The sequence below is a fragment of the Musa acuminata genome, chromosome BXJ3-5 (assembly GCF_036884655.1).
Source record: "Musa acuminata AAA Group cultivar baxijiao chromosome BXJ3-5, Cavendish_Baxijiao_AAA, whole genome shotgun sequence".
NCBI lineage: Eukaryota > Viridiplantae > Streptophyta > Magnoliopsida > Zingiberales > Musaceae > Musa > Musa acuminata.
In genome coordinates, this window is record NC_088353.1 from 6,244,631 (window position 1) to 6,272,207 (window position 27,577).

General features: G+C 35.7%; 3 protein-coding genes across 16 annotated transcripts in view; all 3 read right to left on the reverse strand.

The window, feature by feature from the left end:
- Positions 1–4,883, reverse strand: part of LOC135583436 (probable 3-hydroxyisobutyryl-CoA hydrolase 3) — a 25,013-nt gene extending 20,130 nt beyond the window's left edge. Inside the window, exons 1-7 of one of the 3 annotated variants that reach the window (XM_065150918.1) lie at positions 4,762–4,882; positions 4,566–4,639; positions 3,851–3,931; positions 2,910–2,978; positions 2,147–2,210; positions 1,810–1,889; positions 1,647–1,730 (exon numbers count right to left, since the gene is read on the reverse strand). In XM_065150918.1, coding sequence (XP_065006990.1) covers positions 1,647–1,730; positions 1,810–1,889; positions 2,147–2,210; positions 2,910–2,978; positions 3,851–3,931; positions 4,566–4,613 — 426 coding nt within the window. In that variant the 5' untranslated portion in view covers positions 4,614–4,639; positions 4,762–4,882. Of the gene's footprint in view, positions 1–1,646; positions 1,731–1,809; positions 1,890–2,146; positions 2,211–2,909; positions 2,979–3,850; positions 3,932–4,565; positions 4,640–4,709 lie in introns of all 3 variants that reach the window. The other 2 variants (XM_065150919.1, XM_065150920.1) reach the window with 2 other exon arrangements.
- Positions 4,874–27,154, reverse strand: LOC135637999 (3-hydroxyisobutyryl-CoA hydrolase 1-like). 12 transcript variants are annotated; one of them, XR_010496449.1, is made up of 18 exons: positions 26,858–27,136; positions 26,117–26,197; positions 24,541–24,609; positions 23,675–23,738; positions 23,333–23,412; positions 23,152–23,235; positions 20,564–20,648; positions 18,081–18,166; positions 17,673–17,794; positions 15,654–15,714; positions 15,399–15,497; positions 13,095–13,196; positions 12,986–13,027; positions 12,762–12,902; positions 10,565–10,957; positions 5,498–10,466; positions 5,287–5,325; positions 4,874–4,963 (listed from the first exon to the last, which is right to left on the reverse strand). XR_010496449.1 is itself a non-coding variant. In XM_065150921.1 (14 exons), the coding sequence occupies exons 1-14, from the start codon at positions 26,903–26,905 to the stop codon at positions 12,765–12,767; spliced, it is 1,161 nt and encodes a 386-aa protein (XP_065006993.1). In that variant the 5' UTR covers positions 26,906–27,135; the 3' UTR covers positions 12,442–12,764. The 12 variants fall into 12 exon arrangements, 1 of the variants encoding a protein (XP_065006993.1); XR_010496451.1 differs by having other exon boundaries at positions 5,272–5,325; XR_010496450.1 differs by having other exon boundaries at positions 5,465–10,466.
- Positions 10,350–10,892, reverse strand: LOC135587063 (uric acid degradation bifunctional protein TTL-like). The gene is made up of 2 exons (XM_065152974.1): positions 10,752–10,892; positions 10,350–10,466 (listed from the first exon to the last, which is right to left on the reverse strand). The coding sequence occupies exons 1-2, from the start codon at positions 10,890–10,892 to the stop codon at positions 10,350–10,352; spliced, it is 258 nt and encodes an 85-aa protein (XP_065009046.1).
- Positions 27,155–27,577: the final 423 nt, after the last annotated feature.

Genomic DNA, 27,577 nt, shown 5'->3' on the forward strand with positions numbered 1-27,577 from the left:
CAGTAGCATCAGTTGCATCGTTGGAAAGAATCGAGTCGGGCGACGAGACACCTTCACAATCATATTCTCTTTCTCGCTCGGTCCAGAGACATGACAACAACACGGACAGCAGTGCCTCGACAGATGATGGCGGTGATGCCGGGCAGTCGTTGGTCTCGTCTACACAACTTGAGGGTGGTGAATGGACTGAAGAGCAATATTTTACACATGCCACTCAAGATTCAGATCATGGAACTCGACAAGGTACTGGTCAAGTTTATGCGCGGAAGAGGAAGGGGAAGGGGAAGGGGAAGGCAGTGGATGAATATGAACAAATGCGACAGAGCATACATGATATAGACACAGAAAGAGACTCATCGTATTCACAGCAATCGTATTATGGAGAATCATATGGGCAACAACAGTATGGTGATAGTTGGTCATCCTTCTCTGAGCAACATGATACAGAACAACATCAATATATGCCTCAAGAGCTGCCTCAGACAAATATAATTCATGACGATCAATCTACGATCAGCACCACATTGATGCATCAATGGCATACGGTGTATCAATACACTATGTCATGGGATCAATTTCATGATTGGGTCCAACAAACGTATCATATTGATATGTATCGAATCGAGGACCCTGATCCACCACCCGTGGAGGCCCATCGTTCGTTTTGGTGGTAGAATTAACAATCAGGTATATCTAGATATATGATTATTTAATTCATTTGAATTTTAGAGTTTATATTGTAACAAAATAGTCTAACAATTTAACTGATTTTTCTATAGATATTTCAATCTATAACGAGCTGAAATACGAACCTCGAACAAGACTACCTCAAAGCCCGAAAAAGATATGTGATGCTATTCTTACATAATTTACATTGATTTTGCTAAACTTATACTATTACTATATTTATTTGTAACTTGAAAACCCTGTCCTAACTTTTTTTTTAATTTTCAGGTATTTTCGGAGGGTTAAATCGATGAAATTGGGTGTACCGCTCGGTACACCTCAGTATACCGATCGGTACACCCGTACCGTACCGTACCGAGCGCGGGTCGAAACGCCGGTACGATACGGTACAACGAACCTTGGTGGTGGGTCTAGCTAATGAAGAAGTCAGATACGGTGCAGAGCTTGCCGAAGGAGCATGGCGAAGGGCAATGACTGCTCAGTATCTACATCAATGTCAATGCAAGTACAAAAGGGGAGGGGTCCACCACCATTGATGCTAGCGATGTCGTTCGCCACCACTGACGCCAAAGGCATCGTCGTCTGTCATTGACATCGTCCATTATCAAACGTTAAAGTTATCTTTTTACTTTTTATTTTCATGTTTTCATCGATAAAACTAAGGGTAAATGAATCTAATTGTTTCACTTTCATAACTACAACGATGCTAATATAATCTTTTAAAGTATAAGAACTAGGACGTTAAAAGACAACTAACTACAAGGGATAATCTATAGTTTTGGATTTGGGATATTATCACAATCATAATATGCACAAAAGAATATTAACCCATTTGTAAATTTCCTATCTGCCACTGCTACAATAAAGTTAAAAAACATGAACTTAGATAAGTAATAGTTAACTTGTACTTTTGCTTCAAAGGTAAATGTTCCAGTCATGCGTTAGCTAAACAAACATACCGTTTTCTCCGTGACAACTCTAAATCTACCATGTATTGAAACGCCAGCCCCACCACCCATGACAATTCCATCTAGAATAGAAACCTTCAACCATGGTGTCGTAGGTTAGCATGATTCTAAGAAATGCATTAGAAAAAAAATAAAACGTAAGAGGATAAGTCACCTGAGGTTTGCCGTAAGTTGCAATTATGTAATTTAAGGTATATTGATTCCGTAAGAATTCTGTACCCAGAGCCCATTGACCTGACAGAATGGCAGCAAGAATCCCAGTTGAAAGAAAGTGGATGAAGGGAAAAAAGCAGATTTATATTTCAACTTGGAACAAAGAACTTTGAAGTAAGGTTCTTTCAAGATATCTATCGCAGCAAATTTCCCTCGTAAGCTTGTGGTTTAGAGTTTAGACATCAGTGAGAATGACAGGTACAGTCACTACGACTTCCAAACCTTATCAATATACTTGGTCTCATCTCTTGACAGGCAACACAGAAAATTAAATCTACCTTGAGCGACAGATCGGGCAACTGATGCAACATCCCCTCCAGCAGAAAATGCTCTTCCATTTCCCTGAAAGCTATATAGCCCATTAAAATATTACCAAAAACTGAATTTAGCACATAGCCTAGTTGGCTCCACCAAGAAGATGGAAAGGAGAGCTCAATTCATATATATTTTTTTACAAACTATAACTTAGTTGTAACCAAATTGAGACTTTCCCAGTACCAGAAAAAAAAATAATAAAACTGAACCCTTCCTATTTCAAAATCATTGTTTGAATCAACATCCACACACACACACTCTTATCTATCCCCATCATTAGTAGAGATTCAACACCTGAATGTGAAACTAGCTTCAGATATTTGCCAGAAGCAAGATGAATACGAATATCTGACAACTCAAGATAAGAAGTAGAATGTTTGGAATTACTGAATCTCATAGGAAGAATTTCATGAATTGGTATGGGGTCCTACAGAACACTGGAAACACCAATCATCATTGTTTATCACATTTGTTGTTGCATCCTTATGACTGAAAAGCATGCACCAAGGAAACATGAGCAATCCACATAGCCAAAAAAACCCTTAAGCGATTGGCTATCTGAATTGGTCTCTGTGAATTATTGGATTTTCTTCAGATGATAGACATGCCATGAATTAGTGCTTCTAACTTTAATGGAGTATTTCTCACATACACAAGCTAAAAAAGGCAACATATGTGAAGTTTGACATTCTCTGTAAATTAGTACTAGATGAATTATTAATTTACCTTCACTATCAATAATTTGACATCAGAATCCTTCTCATAAGCAACAAAAAGCTTCAGTAGCTTCATAATCTGGAAAAGAATTATTATACCAGAATTATTTCATAGGATTTTTCATATTGTGATGATAAAACAAAAAGTGTTCGATTCAGCTTCCCACATCAAATAAATAATAGAGCTCTCATATAAAGGAGCTAGATAAATTGTCCAAACGATTCAACTCGGAGCAAAAACATACAAGTGGAGCATAGGATAAAAATCATGATATTGCATGTATAACATAAGCTGCAGTCCACAACAAAACAAACATAGGGTACCTCAAGGTCACATACATGGTATTAGCCAAGCTATGAGGATCCTTTTTTTACAAGAAGATACATAATAAAAATACATTAGAATATCGTAAACATAATAACAGGAGATGAAATTTTATAGGATGATTTTGTACTCATCTGTCAAGCTATTTCAGTAGTGAGTTACAAGGATCTAAGTGATCGAAAAGGGTTGCACTAAGAAGTCCTTAATGACAAACAACACATCTCACTCCAAAAATTGATCTTTCAGATACTGCCATAGGATAATGTGAAAGTTTTAATAAATCAATCCTGCTCATGGAAAATTGCTTCTATTATCGTAGCCAAAATATCCCGTAAAAGTTTTGATTTTCCAATTCCCCTAAACCATTTAAGAATTCATACTTTCATGTCCATTTGGTATAACTGGTAGTCTCTGCAGTTATGGGGCTAAGAGCAAAGAACTTGTGCATGTGACAAACAGTAACTTATGAGTTAAAGCATACATTATTGGGTGATTATGTCAGGCAAAAGATACAAAAACATCATAAGTAAATCACCAGACTAGTATCGATATTTGATGAATCCTCAAAGTTGCAGACAGATATTTCTTTATGGAAGACATTAAAAGAAATAAACATCACGAAATACCATTGGAGTAGACAGAGCATTCAGCTGTTGAGGCCTGTTAAGCGTCAATATCCTTGTAAACCTGCAGTCTTCTACCAAAACCTATCAAATCCCCAAAAATATTGTGAAAATACAATAATATTTGGCGAACAGTAAAATAATAATACAAGGAACACATTTCAGAAGCATAGTGCGATGGATCTCAAAGGAACAATTTCACGATCCAGAATATTGAGCAAAAACCTTAGTGCCTTGTGACATTTGTGAAAAATGAAATCAATCTAGCACTAAACAAACGACCATTTAATTATTAAAAAAATCAACAAAATTATAAAAGGGGACGGGACGGAACACCGCCTCAAAAAAGTGCCCAATAAATAATGATTTACTGAGAATCTTGTTTACGGAGGTGCCTTAATTGTTTGTTGACTATGTTTACCCCCTAATAGGTTTATCTTGGACTTCACCTTCGTACAACACACATCATACTAGAGAAAGTCTTACGAGCTTCTGATTCCAAGACCAACAATCATGCCCTGTTTAATATCATATGGCATAATCTCTCGTAAGTAGACACCACACAATTCACAAGAAGCTGTCCTCGTCGTCGGCCACACAAAAGCCACGTTCTCGAATCAATTTCTTGGACCATGAAACAAACTTTCAGGTAGCCAATCAAAACCGACCTTTTTAAATTCAACGAAAAAAAAATACCCGGAAGACTGGAAAAGATCACCTGATCGGTGGTGCCATCATTGTCGGCGTTCGGCGAGGTCGAGGCCATGACGTGCACCACAGACAAAACCTTCCCTGGCGGAAGAAGAGAGAGAGAGGGGGATCAAAGATAAAGAAAATGTAGAACAGAATGATACTTCCATACCTTATGAACCAGAGATCAAGAAGCGATGAGTACGTAATGAAACAGAACGTACCTAGGAGAAAGGAAGGACGAAGGGGACGTGCTGGGCCAGCTGGGAAGAAGGGGATGTGTTTGGCGTCTTTGAGCCAAGTTCTCTTGTATGCCCCCCCCCCCCCCCCCCCCCCCCGCTGATAGTGAAATTACGATGATGCCGCTTGATATATTGAATTTGAACCGTAAAAACCACCCTTCTTTTAATTAAAATGTATATATACCTGTGGATGTAAATAAAATTCCATTGACGGCCCGACAAATAGCAAATATTTTCAAAATTCATAAACCATTAAAAATAAACATATTTTTGCCAGATTTATGATAATTTTGAGTTTGATGGGTAAATATGATACTATAACTCACTGGACTTATAGTGCTGCAAAAAAAATTTTAGAAAAAGAAATTATATATTTTATTACGAGTGTAAAATAAAATTTTGACGTAGGAAAAACATCAACTAACTTAGCTGATAAACACTTTCACAGTTAAGAATTACATTTGTCAAAATAGTCAAAAGTAATGACGTAACAGAATTGCACACCACCATGAGAGTGAGAGGGGCCCACACTGGATCCTGCCAAAGCTGCAGCCAAACGAGATTACAGATGAGCAACATCAATAATATCCGTCCAAACACCGTGATCATAATTTAGACCTGTTTGAATTGTATACGATCCTGGCACATATACTTCCGATACGACAAAGTAACATCCATAGTTTACCTAGAAAAGAATCTGTTAAGCAACGAAGAGTACCATATCTAGCTCCCCCTGTGTGTCGTGAACGAAAAGGACGAATGCAGCAGAGGAAACATGAAAGTGTTCTGCTATCTGGTTTTCTCTGACCTGAAACACCAAGCTGACACAAGCAAAGAAGCCATATTTACCGGTGTTGAAACTTATCTGCTAAAAGCCAGGAGTAATATGGTCGACGATGCCCATCAGAGAGGGCCACTGCAGCCATCAGCATTTGTTATCAAAGAGCCTATCAACATCAGGTGGGTGGATTCTCTGTTTGTAAATGATGGGTGCTGATGAGTTCCTTTCCACATCTCAAGGTGAACCTCCGTGCCGGAAGCTGGAGAGCCACGGGCAACATCCAGGACATGGATTGTGCTGGGAGGACATGTGTGATGACTATTATCTGAAATTTCAGTGGTTTTACCAGAAGGTACCTAAGGAATAGCCATAATATGTGCTCCAGTGATTCCTAAACGATCTTTTAAGATTCAAAACATGAGATGTCAGGATGAAGCATAAGTTAAATGCAAAGTTAACAGAACTGGAATCTTTGAAGTTATACTAGCTAGATTAATTTGACTTGCCGGAGTTTACAGAAAGTGACTGCAGCAAAGTAAACACACTAGTTATGCACCTTCACCAGAGTCTCCAGTTAAACATTGTCATCATAAAGAAAAAGTGGCACACATGTTTTTGAAAACGATGTTTCACAGACCTATTGGAATCAACTCGATATTCCATGATTGACTAAATTGAAATAGCTCAAGGTAAACAGTAAACTAAACTTATATGATATACCTATCTAACATGAGTGAAAAAGACAAACTAGGCAGACCACATCAATTAAACATGGAAGGCAGCACTAGAGGTTGCATGTAGAAACTTCAAGTATCAAAGGCTATTCATCTCGTGAAAGAAATTATTCAATATTCAAATGAGAATGACTAGTGTAAGACATTAACATAGAAAATGACTATATCAACAAAACCAAGTGTCACATCGACGAAGAAAATGACTATACAACCAAATCAAGTTGCCACAAAATCCTTAATGATGAAACAATGCTCCTGGAATTACCTCAGGACAGGAGAAAATAAACTGCAAGCACATAAGATAAGATCGAATATGTTCATTCCAGCGAATAAACTTTGGACCACATGCAGCAGGGACTACCACTTACAGAGCAATGGTTTATGATGAATCTAGAGATCTTGAGAAACAGCATACCAAAGAAAATAACTCATACAGACCACTTAACCATCCTCTGGATGCAATTAGCAAGTTCCCAAAAGAGAAACCACACTGAGAAAGATATTCATCCAGACTAAGCAATCATCCTTCTTTCCTCTGGCTTAGATTACTCCTAATGGTTACAAGCAACATGAGAGTTTCTTCAGTAAATTTTACATCTACCCAACCACTAATCTATAAGAATATAAAGGATATGTGCAAATGGGCATAAAAGCGTGCAAGGGATCTATCCATCTTACCAAACTCGGGCATAACTAATACATGTCCTTACCTCTAATCACTGGAATCCACGATATGAAGAATCTAAGATCCAATTTCCATAAATATAATCAAATGTAGTATGATTACCCCCACGGAAGATAATTTAAAAAGACACAAAATATAGTGTAAAAAGCCTATTTTAAACTCAATTTTCTACAGTCTACACATTATCTTGGTTTTCTGTTTCCTTAAGCAGGTTCTATCACTCTGCTAGTGAACAAGACCAACCGTAGACATTTGCAGATGAACAAAGTAATAAATTTTAAGAATGAATTTCCATGTCTTCATCTGACCAAACATTGTTTTTGTAACAACAAATACAGAGCTTGCCCAACCTCAATTGACAGCTTTTTTTCTCATATCTAAACTATTGATTTTCAACGGCAATTATTTATTCTCAAAGACCTCCAATAGACATTCAGTTATACAAGTAAAAGTGAGAAGAAAATGATCAATTGTGTGATAAAGATAACTGGAAAAAAAAAAAAGATTCTCCGTGTTTAAAACATCAGGAAAATGAAGACATTACTACTTAGTTGGAGAACTAACAGGAAGACAAGTTGTGACTGGAATGTTTGATCCACATCAGAATTTAAAAGCCTAGTAAGACACAATTCAATTATTTTCATCTCCTCTTGTGCTGCTATTTCAAGTTTGACGATGGGCCTATTCAGGTAGCATTTCTATAGCAAGGTAAAATCAGTAGATTACCAATAGATACACTCAGAAATTGTTAAAGAAGAGAATGCACGATCAATGGTACATAAATTGATAATAAATTCACAAATCAAATATAATTAGCGTTGACATGCTCATGTCATAGTAAGGTTATTCACATCAATAGTGACCCATTTCCAAAATGGGGACAATTTTAAATAAAATAACATCACAATATAAGTAGCCCAAATTACCAAGGATTTGAAGGACTAGATGCATAAGAGGAATGAACAACTGTACATGCCACAATGGTTAACGGATAAAAACAACGAATAGATAATCATGTCAAATGAACTGAATGAGAACCAATGCACCAAATATCAAGTAGACAAGCCACTTCTTCACAGGCAACCTACAAATGATTCCACCAGATTGAGATGCCTTTTCTTTCTTCTAAAGCAACCACATGAGGGACATTTTCATATAAAGTTTTGGAAAAAAATTTGCAAAGAGTGAAATTTAGCTAATTTGTACAGAGAATATGATAAGAGCATAAGAATCAGATCCTTATAATAAAATATATATACATAATTTAACCAAAAAAGGTTTCTTTAGCATCTAGGACCCTCAAAGAGTTTCCTGCTTCCATTATTTGGACTTCTACCGTTATCTGCATAGGTTTTGAGGCAATGCCTGCCATAGGAGGAAAATGAAAGCTTGGATTTGTCCAACAAAGAGTTATTGAATCTTCTATGAAAATTTGTTCCAAGAGTGTTTCATATCATCCATCTTTATTCCTTCTCTAGTTCCTTGAACCATCTTTATCGAGTGCCAAGACATTCAAGAACACTATATCAAATTAACACTTAATATGTAACTCAGCATCTTTCCGATTTCCATTATATCAATAGATGTAGAAATACAACGTCAACCTACTTTCTTGTTATTGATCCCATTTTTTCTTACTCTTTCTACAGTTAGGGCTTAAGGGTGTCCTGATAAGACCCTAAAGTTTTATCGTAGGCTCTGATACCAAATGATAAGACCATAAAGTCTTATCGTGGAAGAAATGGGAGAAATGAGGATGATAATGATCACTTCGAGGGGATCGGCCTCCTTGATCGCTTCGAGGGGATCGGCCCTCCTTGATCACTTCGAGGGGATCGGCCCTCCTTGATCACTTCGAGGGGATCGACCCTCCTTGATCACTTCGAGGGGATCAGCCTCCTAGGGTTGTCCAAAGACAGAATAGTATTTTTCATAGATTACTGAAAAGAAGCAGTTATATCCCTATTTATAGAGCTCCACCCAAAGTCCATCAGGACTTGAACTCTAATAATAAATAAATATTAAATAAACCTCTACTTGACTCTAACTGAACCAAACCGACTCAATAAACAACTGGACTAAACAGACTCAATAAACATTATTCAAAAGCTCAGAAAAAGGGTCCTAACAGTTCCTCCCTCTTCAAATCAGCCTTGTCCTCAAGGCTGAGCAGCATCAATCTCGGGGAGGTTCTCTTTCAGCACTTTAGCCATAGACTATCTGCAACGCATCACAACCCGTTGATCAAGTAAGTATGGTCTCCACTTTTTGACAGTGTAAGCAATAAGTCGATCTTTCAGTGTAGTAATCGTTGCAAGAAATTCCTAACCTTTGCTATCATAAGTTAAAATCCATCCATCAGCTTTGAATATATCACAGCCTTCAATGTGATGGGCTAATTGGGCTGTAACTTTCCTGTCCATAAAATTATTAGTGTTATCTGTATCAATCAAAATAGTGACAGGTTGATGCTTCAAAGTTCCTCCGATTTTCATAGTTTGTGGGTTAGTGTAGCCAGCCAATGCATGCACTGTATGTGTGATGGCTTTAATATCTTATCGTAGGCTCTGATACCAAATGATAAGACCCTAAAGGTCTTATCGTCGCTCTGATACCAAATGATAAGACCCTAAAGTTTTATCGTAGGCTCTGATACCAAATGATAAGACCCTAAAGTCTTATCGTGGAAGAAATGGGAGAAATGAGGATGATAATGATCACTTCGAGGGGATCGACCTCTTTGATCGCTTCGAGGGGATCGACCCTCCTTGATCACTTCGAGGGGATCGACCTCCTAGGATTGTCCAAAGACAAAATAGTATTTTTCATAGATTACTGAAAAGAAGCAGTTACATCCCTATTTATCGAGCTCCACCCAAAGCCCATCAGGACTTGAACTCTAATAATAAATAAATATTAAATAAACCTCTACTTGATTCTAACTGAACCAAACCGACTCAATAAACAATTGGACTAAACAGACTCAATAAACATTATTCAAAAGCTCAGAAAAAGGATCCTAACATGTCTCTCTTTTGGGATTAAAAAGACAAAATATGAATCTACAAAGCATAAAGAACTTCAATTTTTCAGATGTCTTTGGATGCAGCTAAATTCAGGATAAAGATCCATCCATGCATGCGCATAAAAAACCACAGGAACACACAGCACAGGATAAAAGAGCCCCTTGGCAGAGGTAGTAGACACAACATTGATGAGTTGTTCTATGTAGTGGTAAGACCTAACAAGATTCCAATGAAAAGATAGTTTTAAGTAGCAATAGTATCTTCCATCGTACCATCATTAAAACTGTTATTTGTTAAAACTTAAAAGTAATTGGAAAGCATGATTCAGCAAAACGGTAGTTTGTTCAGAAAAATGGGACCTTTAATTCAGCAAGGATCTCCATCATGCCCCTCCCAGATGCGCATATGAGGAACACGAACCCAAACTTCTCCCTGTGCCGAAAATTCCATTCCACCAATTCCTTCCATTTGAAAAAAAACAAAGGAGAAGTTAACAACTGTCGACGTAATTAAAAGAAGATATTTCAGTAAAACAATTAATGACACGTCGGAGGATCACTTGCAAGGCGGAATCGTTTGGGAGACGGAAGGAGAGGCGGCTCCGATCGCCGGGTGAGCCGCGAAAGCCTCGGGTCATCCGACGGCGTCGACGTGCAAGATTCATTAGAAATCAAGAGGGAGATGGAATCACAACAGGCTAGAGAGAAGAACGGGAAGAGGAACTAGGAATACGGCAACGGGGAGACCTTGTCGAACCAGATGTCGCAGGCGGATCGGAGGGCGTGGTCGAGATCGGTGAAGGGGGAGGCCGAGACCATCTCCTTGGCGAACCTTTTGCTGCCGCAGCAGCGCAGCACGTCCTCCTCCACGCATGAAAGAGCCGTCATCTTTCCCTTCTCCCATCCCTACGTTCCTCCTCTCTCTTCCTTCCAACACTGCCAACTCCTCTTCTCTGGCCACGTGAACATGATGATGAAGCTTATTATTATTATTTTATTTTCTGATATTGTCAGGGTTTTCTTTTTTTACTGTGTGATTTTGTTGAATAAGTTACTTTTTTTACTTTAGTATTTAAAAAAATAAGTTACTTTTTTTTTTATTAATTTTTTAAGGTGCATGTTGAATATAGTTTGGGAGTGCATGTAAAAAGGATGTTTAAATCAAATCAAAAAATCTAATTGAAATCAAATCAGAATCAAATAGATCTAAAATGAAATGGTTCGATCTAGATCTGTTTATTAATAATTTAATTTTAAAGACTATAAATTATTTTGGTTTGAGAAAATATTCTTCTTCGATCAGATTAATCGATTTGGGTCGAATTAGTCTTAATTTAAAAATATTAATTTGATCAAATTTATTATCTTAAGCTCTTAATCGATTCAATCTAATTAATCAAACCAATCTAAATGCCTGATTCAATATCATTGTCAATGTCACAATTTCACAAATGTCAATTGTCACAACTTATGGAATTGAACTAAGATAGATCATTATTAGCGATTGATTAAAGACTAATAGAGATAGAGAATAAATATATAATCTCAATAACTAGTTTATATCATCCCAACAAGTTCTTCTACATTTGAGAGTAAAAGGTGTTCGTTGGTACTTAAGAGAATCCTATTATAAGTATATTTTCTTACTGTTGATCGATAATTATAATTAGAAATCAATCATATCTATAATATATCTTATCTAATTAAAGAAGATTATATAATCTAATATTTTTTAATTGACCTATTAAATATTAAAATTTTAAAAAATTTAAAATCAAAATAAATAAATAAAAAGTTATTTAAAAAATAATTTTATTTAATTAGATTCTAAAAATTAAAAAAAAAATACGTGCATATGAATTTTATAAAACGAACTAATAAATCCAATAAATCTAACTACCGAGTCATAACAAATATATGTCATCAATATCATACTTCCTTTTATATATCACAACAGCATTAATCCTTCCTAATATAGTTCAAAATGATCCATATAATTTATCTTGTCAAGATAATATATAATATAAACATATATATTAAATTTTAATATGATAATAAAAATAAATAAATTTAATTACATAAACAAAAATATCAATTATGATATCTACTCAAACATACATCACTATATCTTTTTATAGATTGTTGACAAATCCAATAATAAAAACATATTCTTTTAAACACTTTAAATTATAAGTCATAAATGAATAGATTAACAATCAATATAATGAAGCTCAAATTCTTAATTGATATTAATTATTTCCATATTCTTTCTCTAATCATCAAGTATTTTATATCATAATACATAAAACTGTTAAAGTACTTATCATTCAAACTTTATTTATCGATTAGATAATTTACCACCAAAATCAACAATGGTATATTGTATATAAGAGTTCCATTATTTAGTACAAGACATGTATCATCCGATACAGATGCATCCGATAAAAGACCTAATATCATTCGATACACCTAACATTTTATATATATATATTTTAAAACAATATGTGTCGATGTAATGACACAATATAGATTAGCACAGACCAATACAATACCAGCCTGAACTCTAATTATGAACCTCAAAGTAAAACTATCTTAGACTCATTAGGAAGAGCTTTTGCAAAGTAAAGCTAGCATTCTCAAAACATCCTTTTATTCATCAATATTCCTAGGAAGACCAATCCATCTAAACATTCTATATATCTAATAACTTTGATTTGTTGTGAGAGAGTCAATAGGGAGAAGCTTCCTCAGACCTACCTTTCAAATCTTTGACACAAATTTGACATCTAAGCTGCATCTTGATGGGAGTTTTAGGTCCTCCCAGTTTGGATCGTCGACCTCAGCGAAATACTGATCAAGCACTTTGGAATCTACCAGATCCAATCTAGAAGGCTCCCACTGCAAATAACAATTACAAGAAATTTGTCGTCAGGTGTTTCACGGAACCTTAAGTTTTGTTAAAGATCGGTAAAGAACCAGACCTTCGGATTCCTATCTTTATCCACCAATATAGCCCTGCAACCCTGCAGAAGAATTAAGGGTTTTAGATGACAGAAAAGGAAGCATGTCAAAGTGCTTCTTGTGAGGTACCTCTGAGAAATCCTTGCTGGCTTCAAAACGTAATATATGGCAACACAATCTGAAATCCTTCATAAGACATCGATCAACTCCTTGCAGTCTCCCTTCTCTGATCTAGATCCTCGCATTAAGTAGTAGTTCAACACACAGTCAGCAACATGCACCATCATGCTCAGACACTGATATATAAAAAGCTTGATCCAGATTAATATCATGTTAAACAAAAACTGAATCAAATAAGTTTGATTAGGCTTAAATTTGTAGGTCTTTCAAAGATAATGTCCATCTATCACCAATCAAGCAAGTGCAAGACCACTTAATATTATTTCCCAAGGTGAAAGAAAACCCCCCTCATCAACCACTATGATCCTACAGATGTAGTAAAAGCAAAACAATGCAATAGCAACCAAATTTGAAAAATGTGACACTGACATAAAACATCTGAGAAATTCATACAGGCATGCATCCAAACGAGGCAAAAAGACGAAATTGAGATATGAAAATCACAAAAGTTGGTGATAACAATAATAATGATGATGATAAAAATAATAGAAATAGTAAACTAATAATGACCACAAAAAGTACACCAATATAGCACTTGTTCTGGAATACAGTGACAGGATAAAAATTGGAAGTTAATAGGAATGCTTAGTGGTCAGTCAGGATGCAGAAGAGTAATCTTATTGTAACATGACAACAAGGCTTGTCATCTTCAGTCAATGTTGTAGTGATATAATGATAATTTGCGGTGTCAATATGAACACAAATACATATCCAACACGGCTTGTGAATGGCAACACAAGATTCCATGTAACAGTTTTAAGTAGGGTCTGCAGTACCGAACTGTACCGCCCGATACGGGCGGTACGTACCGGTCCGACAAGTTGTCGGTATGCGGACCGTCTATTATCGGTCCGAGTGCACTGTAGCAGTGCTACAGTACTCTACACACCTGAGTGTACCGCTCTGTCACGGACTTAGCTAGTTTTGCCTAAGTCATGCGGCACCCTTGTGTGTCCGTCAGCAAAGGTCAGCCTCCCCGAAGTCTCCCATAGTCCCTTAGGACCAACAAAAGAAAGAACGGGCTAGAGAGAACGCCTCAATCGAGATCCACAAGCAAACATCTCTGAAAAACACTTCATAGACAATGCAAATTACAAACAGTCTTTACAAGCTCTGAACAGTGGCACAACAAAGGGTAAAATAGTCCATTACAGACCGAGAATCTCTCGTACGTGTCAACATGACACAACCTTTATTTACAAGCCTAAAGATGCCACCAACCCAACTAAAATGGGACTATTAAGCCTTCGGCCGCCCCTTTACATGTTGTACAAGGCATGAATATGCCAAAAGACACGGACATACATAAGCATTACATCAAACACCTTGTTTAGAAGTTTGTCCGTGACAGCTCGGTATACTGTACCGTACCGGTACCGAGCCCAGATCGAAATACCGATACGGTACGGTATTACGAACCTTGGTTTTAAGTGATTCTATGCTATGTTAATTTCAACTTCTACAGACCTATTCCATGAATAATTTAAAACCAAAGAGAGGTGACACTTAAACACGCATCAAAACTTAGTCGTCCTCATTGAGTGCAACCTCCTTTATAAAACTTAAAACAAAGGATAGAAGCAAACGATAAGCTTTTTTAATGAAAAAAATACAAACAACATTAATTTTAATGTAGAAAACTTAATATATTTTAAACATAGATCACAGCATTCAGCCTTTGCTACATATTAGAAAATTAATTTGTTGTATATGTATGACTATGACCAGCATAATAATAACAAAGTTTAACACAATCAAGGTTCGCAATACCGTACCGTACCAGTATTTCAACCTGGGCTCGGTACCAGTACGATACAGTGTACCAAGCGGTACACCCAGGTGTACCAAGCGCTACAGTGTTACTGTAGCACTGCTAGAGTGCGGACCAATACCAAGCGGTCCGCGTACCGACAACCTGTCGGACCGGTACATACCGCCCGTACCGGGCGGTACAACTCGGTACGACAGACACTGAACAAAACACATTTATACATGAAATATTGAAGACATCACATGAAACTATATGTCAACACAAGTCATGCCGAGGGAAAGGGGAGACCAATTTAGCAACTTGCAGATACAGGAATTTCACTCTTGATACACGTCCATCCATTAATAGGCATGAAGCTTAATAACATAATCAAATACTGGTTTCAGGATAATGAATGTTTATGCGTGTTGACAGAAGAGGGCTCACAGAAACATGAAAGATATAATTACTGGGTCAAAACAAGAGTGCACAAAGCCCCATACCAATCTAAGAGTGATTTTCAGACTGATAGGAGATGCCTTTTTCAATTCCTGGATTGCAACCACAATCCACTCATCGTCCATGCTAGCAGATTCTTTTTCCTGAAACAATTAGAGCAAGTTTGACCAGGTGTGAACTCGGTGATAATGCACCATCGATGAACTTTAGAAAGAAGAAATTAAAGAACACGGTTACCTAAAGGAAAATAAGTAACTGATGTTTATAATATGTTCATGGAAAGATGTCACTCGACTTACAAGAGCAGATATAATATCTTCAACTGTTTCTTTGGAGAAGCACTTGTCAATTATATCCAATCTACAAGGACAACAGAAGATTTAAAAATGAATAGATCAAAACATAGAAAATCATAGAAGCAATTAAGGTGAATAGATTAAGCAAAGTTCCACCAAAAAAAGCTTCTACGTGATTGATGGCAGGTCTGATAATCCATTCCAACAGAGATTACTTGGATCCTGCTACATTTATATGAATAATTTGTACTATTTTCTTCCTACAGAAGTGCAAAAAAGAATTGTTCCCAAAGACGAATCAGGTCAACCTGATCCAACATAGACCAGACAAGTTTAGTTCAATCGATCAACACATTGGTCTGATCAGATGAATGAAGTCTTGATTCCCATTGGTTTTGGTTCAAGCATAATGTCTCATAATGCTGAGGCAGCCAAATGCTAACCAACACATTTATTTAGGGTAAGGTTCAGGTTAGCCCTATATGACCTTACAAGCTGGCAACTAATACGACTACTAATGCAGATGTTTGGTAACCTTTGTTGCTTTTTCTGCTTAACGATGCACAAATCATGGATGTCTTAAAAAGAATCATATAAGTGTTTTTTTAATTCTCATTATCAAAAGAAGTCTGAACTTCAAAGATCATATTTATAAATATTTCAAATTTGGTTTATTAAAGTTGGATAATCATCAAATTTCTCAAAGTTGGATCAAAATATCACGACTGTAGATAATTGTTACAGAGACAAAAAGTATAATGAATAATAGATTTGACGTAGAAAGCAAAATTTTAACGCTTATACAAAAACATATCTGGATCACCAATTAGGCATGAGAAAATTTAGCATGCGAATGACATGAATTTAGCATGAGAAAAATTGATGTTTTTGAACACAAAAAAGCATTAAAAAAAAAAGGTTGTATCAATAAAGTGATCTGTTCACCAATATAAGCTTACTCTTATTAAGGACAATATATTAATCGAATTTCTCAAAAACTTACTTCATAAACTTAAAGATGTCAATATGCTACTCAGGACAAAATGAATAACACTTACACATGTTATGTTTCATTATCATTTCTGAGTAGTCCTCTTTCACTAGACACTGCCACATTATGACCATGTATATCTGACCTCTAAAGACTATGGAGTCCCCACTGACATGCCCCTTACTGATGTAGTTACAAATTAGATCAAGGTTTCGCCTTTTCTCATACAAAGCCTACTTGGTTTTCAATCCACATGTAGTTTCTCCAAGCTCACCAGGAAAAAAGAAACTTAGTCCTTCCACTTAAGATAACTTTTATTAAAAAGAAAAAAAAGAAGGCCGCCATGCTAAAAATCAGCACTTTACTACAAGGCTAGCTTAGATGTAAAAAAGAAGTTTCTTAAACAGATGCAATAAAAAGAAAAAAAAACATTTTACTGATAGGCTGCAAAAGATTTTTTTTACTATAAACCAGATTTGCTTTCTCTGAAATTTACTTCTCAATGCCTAATACAATCTGTTATTGCCTACAACAACAAAGCCGTAATCTGTTGTTGCCTGGACAATAAAAAATAAATAGGAGAAAGATCTGAAGACAAAGAAGGAAAGAATATCGTGAAATAACAATCCCTAATAACTCAATGAAAAAAGATCCAAGAACTTCCAAATCTCTGAGAATTTTGCAGCATATGCAAAGCTTCATAAACAAATCCAACAATTGTTTCAGACTCCAACAGATCCATGAAACAAAATAGAACACAAAACGGCTGACAACACTGTGAGCTGGGAAAATATCACATCATATCAAACTAGATTTGCATATTTTTTAAGTGATTGAGATTGTTTCAAGAAAGCTGACTGTAGGTGAATTACATATGTTTCAATAACATGTATACATGCCAGATACCCTTAACATAAATGCACATGCGCACCCATAAATCACTGTGGTGGGGCAACAAAAACAGATGAACAAACCAGCAAATATGAAACATGTGGAAGAGGAGAGGGGGGAGTAATGGATCATTAAGTTACCTATTATAAGCACTACTCACTTTCAGAGGCACCATTTTTGAGAATTGATCAATTATTGCGCAGATTACAAAGGGATCAGAAGTTTCCACCTTAGTGAGTAAATCTTCCAGGTATGTCAAATTCTGTTAGCTAACAAAACAAGAATTAGAAATACGTTTCTCACCATAATCAAGACTTCTAAAAACCCTCCATACTAGAGATCAATACAATCTGAGACTTCAGAAAGACAACTTAAAGAACATTATGCAAACTTGGTAACATAGATGGAAATAAGTAACCAAAGTTATGAGGCCCTACAAGGCAAGAGTAAAAAGGAGCAACCGAGCAAGCCAGGAACATTATGAGATCAATATGTCAATTGAGGAACAAAGGAACACTAAAAAGAACAGTAACTTATGAAAATCATACCATAGAAGGGACAAAGTGAGTTGCTAGGCCACATGCAAGCATTTCAGCCCCATCTAACCTTGCACCGGTCAAGCCAACATATTCCCCTGAGAATAAAATTAATCATTGATTATATGCATATAGATTGAAATCTTGAACCAGCTTTGAAATATCAAAATAACCAGATATATAAAAAATTTCCTAAAAACCAAAGAAGTCATTTATTGCAATAGAAAGAAAGAGAGAGAGAGAGAGAGAGAGAGGTTGAAGGTCACACCACTGTCTCAGGGGGAGACAAGCCACCTTCACACTTAATCATAATGTCACTCATGTCACCATATTCTTAAAATCTAATCTTGCCCTCCTTGAAACTAGTAATGCCAAAACTGTCCATTCTACTACTTACTAAAGCATCTATTTCAAGAGAAAGGCCATCCTGGAATCATGGACATAGATGGAATCCCCTATTGCATCTTTTCAGACTTGGCAGCAGGACTAATATCTGCCACAATGATGCAAAAAGAGAACACAGTTAAAAACATTCGGAGTCTTGAATGGCAACCTTCAAGTGGAGATTTTAAACTCGAGGCCACTGAACTTATGCCTTCTCATCAGAAACTGGAGTCTTCTCATCATGCATTATGTCTGACTATCTAACCACCCTAGTAAATTCATTTAGAGAAATGTTATTGGACTGTCAGTGTATGCCTTCTTTATGCTAAAAATGAACCGCCACGACCATTCTCAGTGAACTTTGTCATTGGCACGATGGATCTTTTAAGGAAATGAGCATACAAGAGATTTAAAGGCATCAGATAACCATCCAGTGCGGTGAGTTCGAGTGCACAAGAAGGCCCAAGTATTCTCTCTAGTTGATTCAGTGAGACAACCAAATACGACATCAGGAAACAGTAAAGAGATGAATAGAACTGCCTTTAGAAACTTTCATGACCAGTCATGATCCAAAATGGAACAGCATATCAACTCTCGAGTGATCTTCACTGAATCACAAACAATGCCACCAAAGAGTGTTTTTGTTGGCAAAACAAAGTGGCACAGTAAACTTGTGCACACACAAAGAGAATTGTTTGAGAACCTTCAGCAAAATTAACAAAAAATTTACTAGGTTCAAAAGCATGTCAAGTTAACAAAGAACAAAAGCGTAAAAGCAGAAGCTCCTAAATGACCATGTGAATATAATAGGATAATCTTAGCAAATAAATTTTTATTATAGAAAGTCTTATGGAGTTCACAGCACTCTTTTATGAGATGTCAAAGCTACAAATATTGTAGCAAGTTTTTGAATTACAACATGAGAATTCAGGTTTTCCTGATTGTGAATAAGCTCTTCCAAATAATTAAAACATCAAATCAGAACGGACAAACATATTCTACATTTTGAAGGGACAAGTTTCAGTCTTCTTACTGCAGAAATTAAATTAAACCAATAAGAAATGTCTAAACATTCTTTCAATTCAACAATTTCAGCTAAAGACTAAATTAGCATCTTGAAAAAGATAATCTAGCAATCTTTCCGAACATTTGAGGAAGTGTAGAATGAAAAGGGGAAAAGGAGATCAATTAAAGTTTTTATTTAGTTACACAAAACATAATGATAATAATAACCAAAATGTTCAAGTCTTTATAAGTCTTATTTTTATTTCTTACTAAACAGATTATATTCCTTTTCCTTATCACAACTTGATAGCTATCACGACAAATTTTGAAGAAGTTGTAAATGATTTGAACTTTCAGTCAGTCATATACTCAATTGGTTGATCCAGCGGCAGACATCCCTCTTCCTACTTGTCAGAGGCAGAGTTTTGAGTTTTTATCTGTTGAGAGTACATCATGTGAACAACAGAAATATAATTAAAATTAGTTCAATGCCATGATGACAGCAAAACCTCCAAAGATATATCTGGCTAGATCCTACTAACTCAGTTGACTGCCTTTTCTACTTGTAATTGTCTGAAAAAGTTTAATGATGAAAATATCAGGTTCTACTTGCACTCATAAGTAGATTTACATGAGTGAGAGAAGGTGGAAAGAATTGAATAAAGAAAGCACAATGTTTCGTTTTGCCCTAAAATTAAAATGCATTCTTTGATACTTCCAAAAAGCATAATGTGCTGTCATACCAAAAGAATACAATGCATTGTTTGATACTTCCAGTTTACCAAACAACAAACAATTGCCACATATGCATATAATAAGCACATGCACTAAATTATTGTTTACTATATACTCATACTCATGCATCATATGAACCAAGATGTAAGACAAAATGATTCCTATTGGCCATCTCAATGATCTTGAGAATATAAATAAGCAATAACAAAAGGCTGTTTACTATATCTTTCTTAGCAGATTTTAAAACAAAATAGTGAAGCTATGGACAAAATCAAACATTTATAGAAATCTGAAGTAAAAGGTGCGATAAAGATTTTGATCTAGTGTTACAATATGAATTATGACATACATGACAAATAAGTTAGAATTACCAAAGAATCCTGGAAGCCTTGATAAAAAATATGAAGCGCCTATATCTGGGAAGAATCCCAGTGCTGTTTCTGGCATAGCAAAAACCTGCACCAGAATATATGACTGGTACTTCAGTTGATCCTTTGAGTAGGTAATACAAACAAACACAGGATTTCATGGACATGATCCATCATGAATTTAAATATGCCACATATCCGGTCCACCCATGTATCAAAGTACTTGTATTCATGTTTGGGATGATCAAATTTATAATATCAGCAAATACATATATTGATTATACTATAAATAAAATGGCATACATCTTTACTAGTTTTCCTTCCAGTAACAATTAACACAGCAGATACGGCAATTCACTAATAATGTGAAAATAAAGTTATCATGGGTTATGCAGTAGAGAAAACAAAATAGGTTGATGTAAATGAAACTACAGTAAAATGCTGACGTGATGAAAGAAAAAGAGAGAAACCTCAAACATGTTACATTATAGGATTTGAAAATGTAGCTTTATCATGTTTGCCAAGTTGGATTATGAGGGTCAAAAAAGTGTATCAATGGAATTAAGCAGAAACGCAACCACACCAATGCACGTGTTGTGGCTCCACCCAACTTAACATGTCATTTATTAATCGATAACATACCAAGTTTAGTGGTTGCCTGCTATATAATTACATAAAACTAGGGTTCATCGTATTGAGCTGTACCGCTCAAAATGGGTGGTACATACCGGTCCGATAAGGGATCGGTGCATGAACCACCCTCTACCAGGTGATACCCATTACATGAGCCTGTATCGAGCGATACAGGATCTGTACCGATCAGTAACGATCGATTTTCGACCGTCAATGATCAAGGGCTCAGATTATCCTATTTTAAACGGTCAATTTGACTATTTCAACCATAAGAAAGGATTTTTAAACCCTTTCCTCCCCCCTCTTTCAACCCATTTCACTCTCTTAAACTCTTCAACTCACCCAAACTCTTTATCACTCACATCTCTTAACAAGGTACTAGTCAAGTTTATACATGAAATGGGAAGGGAAAAACAGTGAATGATTTTGAACAAATGCGATAGAGCTTACTCGACGTAAACACAGAGCGAAGCTCATTGTATTTACAATCGTCATATTATGGAGAATCTTATAGTCAACAGCAGTATGATGATGGTCATACTTCTCCGAGCAACAGTATGATAATCGATCTTATGATATGAAGCAGTAGATCAATGGCAAAAATAGAAGTTCTGACATTCTCCATGCTCCACACGAATACATACCACAACCATCCTTGTCTCAGGAGTCACCTCGGACACATGATTCACGATGATTAGACTACGACCATCACCACATTGTTGCACCAATGACATATGGTATATCAGTATACTATGCCGTGGGATCAATTTCAGGATTGGGTATGACAAATGTATTAGATTGATATACAGATACATAGGAACAACGACCCCAATCCACCGCCCGTGGAGTCCCGTCATTTTTTTCGGTAATAGAACTAGGAATATCCGTCGATTAATTACTTGATTCGTTTAAATCTTAAAGTTTAAGTTGTTTAAAAATAATCTAACAATTCAAATCATTTCTTTGTAGATAATTCAATATTAACGAAAGAAATATCTGAAACATACCACAAAGCTATTCCTGAAAGCTTAAAAAGATGTATCATTATTCTTTCCTAATTTTGATTATTTTTTATAAAATTATACTAAATTTATACTTATTTACAATTTAAAAACCCTTATCCAAATTTTTGTATTTTTTAGAAAATTTAGGAGCTATGTTTAATAATAATTTTACTATACTGTCGATACACCCAAGCATACCAATATATGGTACATCGGCATCCCTTGGTACATATCGTACCAATGGTTGGTCTATACAATGGTACAAACTAGTTTCACGAACCTTGCATAAAACAACCATAAAACACACAAACAGCAAAAAAAAAAAAAAAAAGTAGGCATAAAATGTAGTGGATGGAGACCTGTGAAAATTTTGCACCAAACAGAAGCAGAAACATCGTGGAAGAACTTGTGTGTAGTTCTTTGCAACGTGGATGACCAAGAATCAAGTCATGAAATAGTCACTGTATTTATTTCTAGGATAAAGAATGTATATATTGGCCCTCCCCTCAGGCCCCACACCGGGAGAGTCTCATGTACAAGGTTCTAACTTTATCATCAAATTACATATTACAAGTATGAATTGGTGCATAATGGAGGACAAAACCCTAATTATCATTTGACAGGCTGAAAAAAAAGCCCTGATTTAAATGGACAAGCAATCGGTGGAAACAAAAGTGACTTGCTAAAAGAATATTACAAAACAGTCAGGATGAGATTTCGATTTTGGATATTATCACATTCATAAATATGCACAAAAGTATATGACCTTGTTTCTGATTAACCCATTTGTAAATTTCCTATCTGCTACTGCCTCGGTAAAGTTAAAAAACATAGGTTAACTGCGAAAATTGAATCGAACAGCATAATAAGCATGAACTTAGTTAAGTAATAGTTAACTATTACTTTCACTTCAAAGGCAAATGTTCCAGTCATGCATTAGCTAAAGAAACATACCGTTTTCTCTGTGACAACTCTAAATCTACCATGTATTGAAATGCCAGCCCCACCACCCATGACAATTCCATCTAGAATAGAAACCTTCAAACATGGTATTGTAGGTTAACATGATTCTAAGAAATGCATTAGAAAAATGACATTCACAAATAAAAAAATAAAACGTTAGAGGATAAGTCACCTGAGGCTTGCTGTAAGTTGCAATTATGTAATTTAAGGTATATTCATTCCAGAAGAATTCTGCACCCAGAGTCCAATGACCTGACAGAATGATAGCAAGAATCCCAGTTGAAAGAAAGTGGATGAAGGGAAAAAAACATATTTATGTTTCAACTTGGAACAAAGAACTTTGAAACAAGGTTCTTTTAGAACATCATAGCAAATTTCCCTAGCAAGCTTGTAGTTTATAGTTTAGAGTCTTTAGACATCAGTCAGAATGACAGGTACAGTCACTGCACCTTCCAAACCTTCTCATTAGACTTGGTCTCATCCCTTGACAGGCAACACAGATAATTAAATCTACCTTGAGTTACAGATTGGACAACTGCTGCAACATCCCCTCCAGCAGAAAATGCTCTTCCATTTCCCTGAAAGCTATAACCCATTAAAATATTACCAAAAACTGAATTTAGCACATGGATCCTAGTACCATAAGAATGCTACGATAAGTGTGTTCTAGCACCCTAGTTGGCTCCACCAAGAAAATGGAAAGGAGAGCTCAATGCATATAATTTTTTTTACAAATTATAACCTAGTTGTAACCAATTTAAGATTTTCCCAGTACCAGAAAAAAGGTAATAAAACTGAACCCTTCTTATTTCAAAATCATTGTTTGCATCAACATCCACACAAACACACGTACACGTGCACGCTGCACACACATATACACGCACCTTTATCTCCAACTGAAAGCTAGAAAGCACTCTCATCTATCCTGAACATTAGTAGAGATTCAACACCTCAATGTGAAACTAGCCCCAGATATTTGCAGAAAGCGAGATAAATACGAATATCTGACAACTCAAGATGAGAAGTAGAATGTGTGGAATTACTGAATCTCATAGCAAGAATTTCATCAATTGGTGTGGAGTCCTACAGAACACTGGAGGCACCAACCATCATTGTTTATCACATTTGTTGTTGCTTCCTTATGACCGAAAAGCATGCATCAAGGAAACATGAGCAATCCAAATAGCCAAAAAAACCTTAAGTGATTGCTATCTGAATTGATCTCTATGAATTATTGGAATTCCTTCAGATGATAGACATGCCATGAATTAGTGCTTCTAGCTCTAATGAAGTATTTCTCACATGCACAAGCTAAAAAAGGCAACATAAGTGAAGGTTGACATTCTCTGTAAATTAGTACTAGATGAGTTATTAATTTACCTTCACTATCAATAATTTGACATCAGAATCCTTCTCATAAGCAACAAAAAGCTTCAGTAGCTTCATAATCTGGAAAAGAATTATTATACCAGAATTATTTCGTAAGAATTTTCATATTGTGATGATAAAATAAAAAAATGTTCAATTCAGCTTCCCACATCAAAAAAATAATAGAGCTCGCATATAAAGGAGCCAGATAAATTCTCCAAACGATTCAACTCGAAGCAAAAACATACAAGTGGCGCATAGGATAAAAATCATGATATTGCATGTATAACATAAGCTGCAGTCCACAACAAAACAAACATAGGGTACCTCAAGGTCACATACACAGTATTAGCCATGCTGAGGATCCTTTTTTTACTGAAGATACATTATAAAAATGCATTAGAATATTGTAAACATAATAACAGGAGATGTGTGATACAGCTCAGCAAAATTTTATTGGATGATTTTGTACTCATCTGTCAAGCTATTTCAGTAGTGAGTTACAAGGATCTAAGTGATCAAAATTACTTTATTAAGGACCACAAATTTCATCAATTACAAAATAGTACTAAAAATAAAAACAACAAAATAAAAATATAAACCAAACTTTATTTTCATATTTATTAACTTAAATATGGCAACATGCAGCTTCACAACATAGGTAGTACAACAAAAAATAAGACCACACAAGCCAAATGAGAAGCAATCGTATGATTGCTCTCATATGCAGCTGCATAGGCTGCTTGAAACAATGGTTGAAATTGAATAGAATTGACATCAAAATGTCCATTTAAATTCTGACATCCATCATCTCAGAAGTACATATGAATCATTTTCTTGGACAAGTTGCTAGCAATGTCCAGCTCTTATTTTTCTTTTTGCTTAAAGTTACATATAGAGTTGGATGATCTATTGAACTCCAATTTCACAGTCGTCGAGTCTCTTCCATACACTAATAAGACACCCGTAGTAAGTCCAGTATCATACCTGAATAAAAATTTTTCCTTCTTTATTCTAATTTCAGCATCCTCTAAAAAGAGCACCATTTCACTCCTAAAATACTTTGGCAGAAAAATTACTACTCTGAGAGGGTTGCACTGCCACTAATAAGTCCTCAATAACAAACAACACATCTCACTCCAAAAATTGATCTTTCAGATACTTCCATAGGATAATTTGAAAGTTTTAATAAATCAATCCTGCTCATGGAAAATTGCTTCTATTATGTTAGCCAAAATATCCCATAAAAGTTTTGATTTTTAAATTCCATTAAACCATTTAAGAATTCATTCTTTCATGTCCATTTGGTATAACTGGTAGCCTCAGCAGTTATGGAGCTAAGAGCAAAGAACTTACGCATATGACAAACAATAACTTATGAGTTAAAGCATACATTATTGTGTAATTATGTCAGGCAAAAGATATGAAAACATCATAAGTAAATCACCAGACATATCCAAATTTATACTTTTCAACAATGAGCCAATCACATGCGTATCCACTGATGAAGAAATTTGATGAATCCTTGAAGTTGCAGACAGTTATTTCTTTATAGAAGACATTAAAAGAAATGAACATCACGAAATACCATTGGAGTAGACAGAGCATTCAGCTGTCGAGGCCTGTTAAGTGTCAATATCCTTGTAAACCGGCAGTCTTCTACCAAAACCTATCAAATCCCCAAAAATACTGTGAAAAAACAACAATATTTGGAGAACACTAATATGGAGTTGAGAATAATACAAGGAACAGATTTCAGAAGCATAGTGCGATCGACCTCAAAGGAACAATTTCACGATCCAGTAAATTGAGCAAAAAACCCTAGTGCCTTGTGACATTTGTGATAAATGAAATCAATCTAGCACTAAACCAATGACCATTTAATTATTAAAAAATCAACAAAATTATAAAAAAGGGACCGGACGGAAAAAAGTGACCAACAAATAATGATTTACTGAGAATCTTGTTTACGGAGGTGCCTTAATTGTTCGTTGTGTTGTTGTCTCATACTATGTTTACCCCCTAATAGGTTTATCTTCGACTTCACCTTCACACAACACACACCATACTAGAGAAAGTCTTACGAGCGTGTGATTCCAAGACCAACAATCGTGTCTTGTTTAATATCATACGGCATTATCTCTCATAAGTAGACAACACAATTCACAAGAAGTTCTCCTCATCGGCCACACCAAAAAGCCACTTTCTTGCATTTGTTTCTCGGACAAAGAACGAAACTTTCAGGTGGCCAATCAAAACCCACGTTTTAAATTCAACGAAAAACATAAATACCCGGCCAGTGCTCCCTTGGAAGACTGGAAAAGATCACCTGATTGGTTGTGCCGTCGTTGCTAGCGTTTTGTGAGGACGAGGCCATGACGTGTTCGAAAGCCAAAACCTTCCCTTCGCAATCAAGAAACCGGTGAAAGAAAGGGGGGGTGGAGGATCAAAGACAAAGAAAATATCTGATAGAAAGATACTTCCGTACCAAATGAACCAGCGATCAAGAAGGATTGAGGACCGAACCAAATCGAGGGAGAAGGGAAGGAAGAAGGGGATGTCGTCTTTGATACGAGTTTCTAAGATGTCAGATATGCTTCCCTGCTCATAGTGAAATTACAATGATGCCGCTTGATATATTGAATTTTCTTAAAATGTCAGGAACCGTAAAACACACCCTTCTTTTTAATTAAAATGATGCCCCTTAGAATAGCAATTATTTTTAAAATTCATAAACCATTAAAAATAAACATATTTTGCAAGATTTATGATAATTTTGAGTTTAAAATTAGGTACAAAATACAACTCCAATAAAATTGATATGATCATATTTAGGAGAAACAAACTGGACTTATACTGCTGCAATTTGAAAAAAATTATATATTGTATTACGAGCGTAAAATAAAATTTTAATAATTTATCGTAAGATCGTGGGATCAGTTTAATCCTTTGCAAAAGAATTAGATTTGTCAAAATAGTCAAAAATAAGTTAGAAACCAAAGCAAAGAGAATTGCACACCATGAAAGTGAGAAAGGTCGACTAGATCCT

What these genes read in the sequence shown, in the direction of transcription:
- LOC135587063 (XM_065152974.1), bottom strand. Translation starts at nt 10,892, where the DNA reads ATGACGGCTCTTTCATGCGTGGAGGAGGACGTGCTGCGCTGCTGCGGC. An exon ending in GCGACATCTGGTTCGACAAG is followed by an intron (nt 10,467 to 10,751) that starts GTCTCCCCGTTG and finishes TTCAAATGGAAG; the next exon opens with GAATTGGTGGAATGGAATTT.
- LOC135637999 (XM_065150921.1), bottom strand. Translation starts at nt 26,905, where the DNA reads ATGGCCTCGTCCTCACAAAACGCTAGCAACGACGGCACAACCAATCAG. An exon ending in TCAAATTATTGATAGTGAAG is followed by an intron (nt 23,739 to 24,540) that starts GTAAATTAATAA and finishes TATAGCTTTCAG; the next exon opens with GGAAATGGAAGAGCATTTTC. An exon ending in ATAAAGATAGGAATCCGAAG is followed by an intron (nt 12,903 to 12,985) that starts GTCTGGTTCTTT and finishes TGTTATTTGCAG; the next exon opens with TGGGAGCCTTCTAGATTGGA.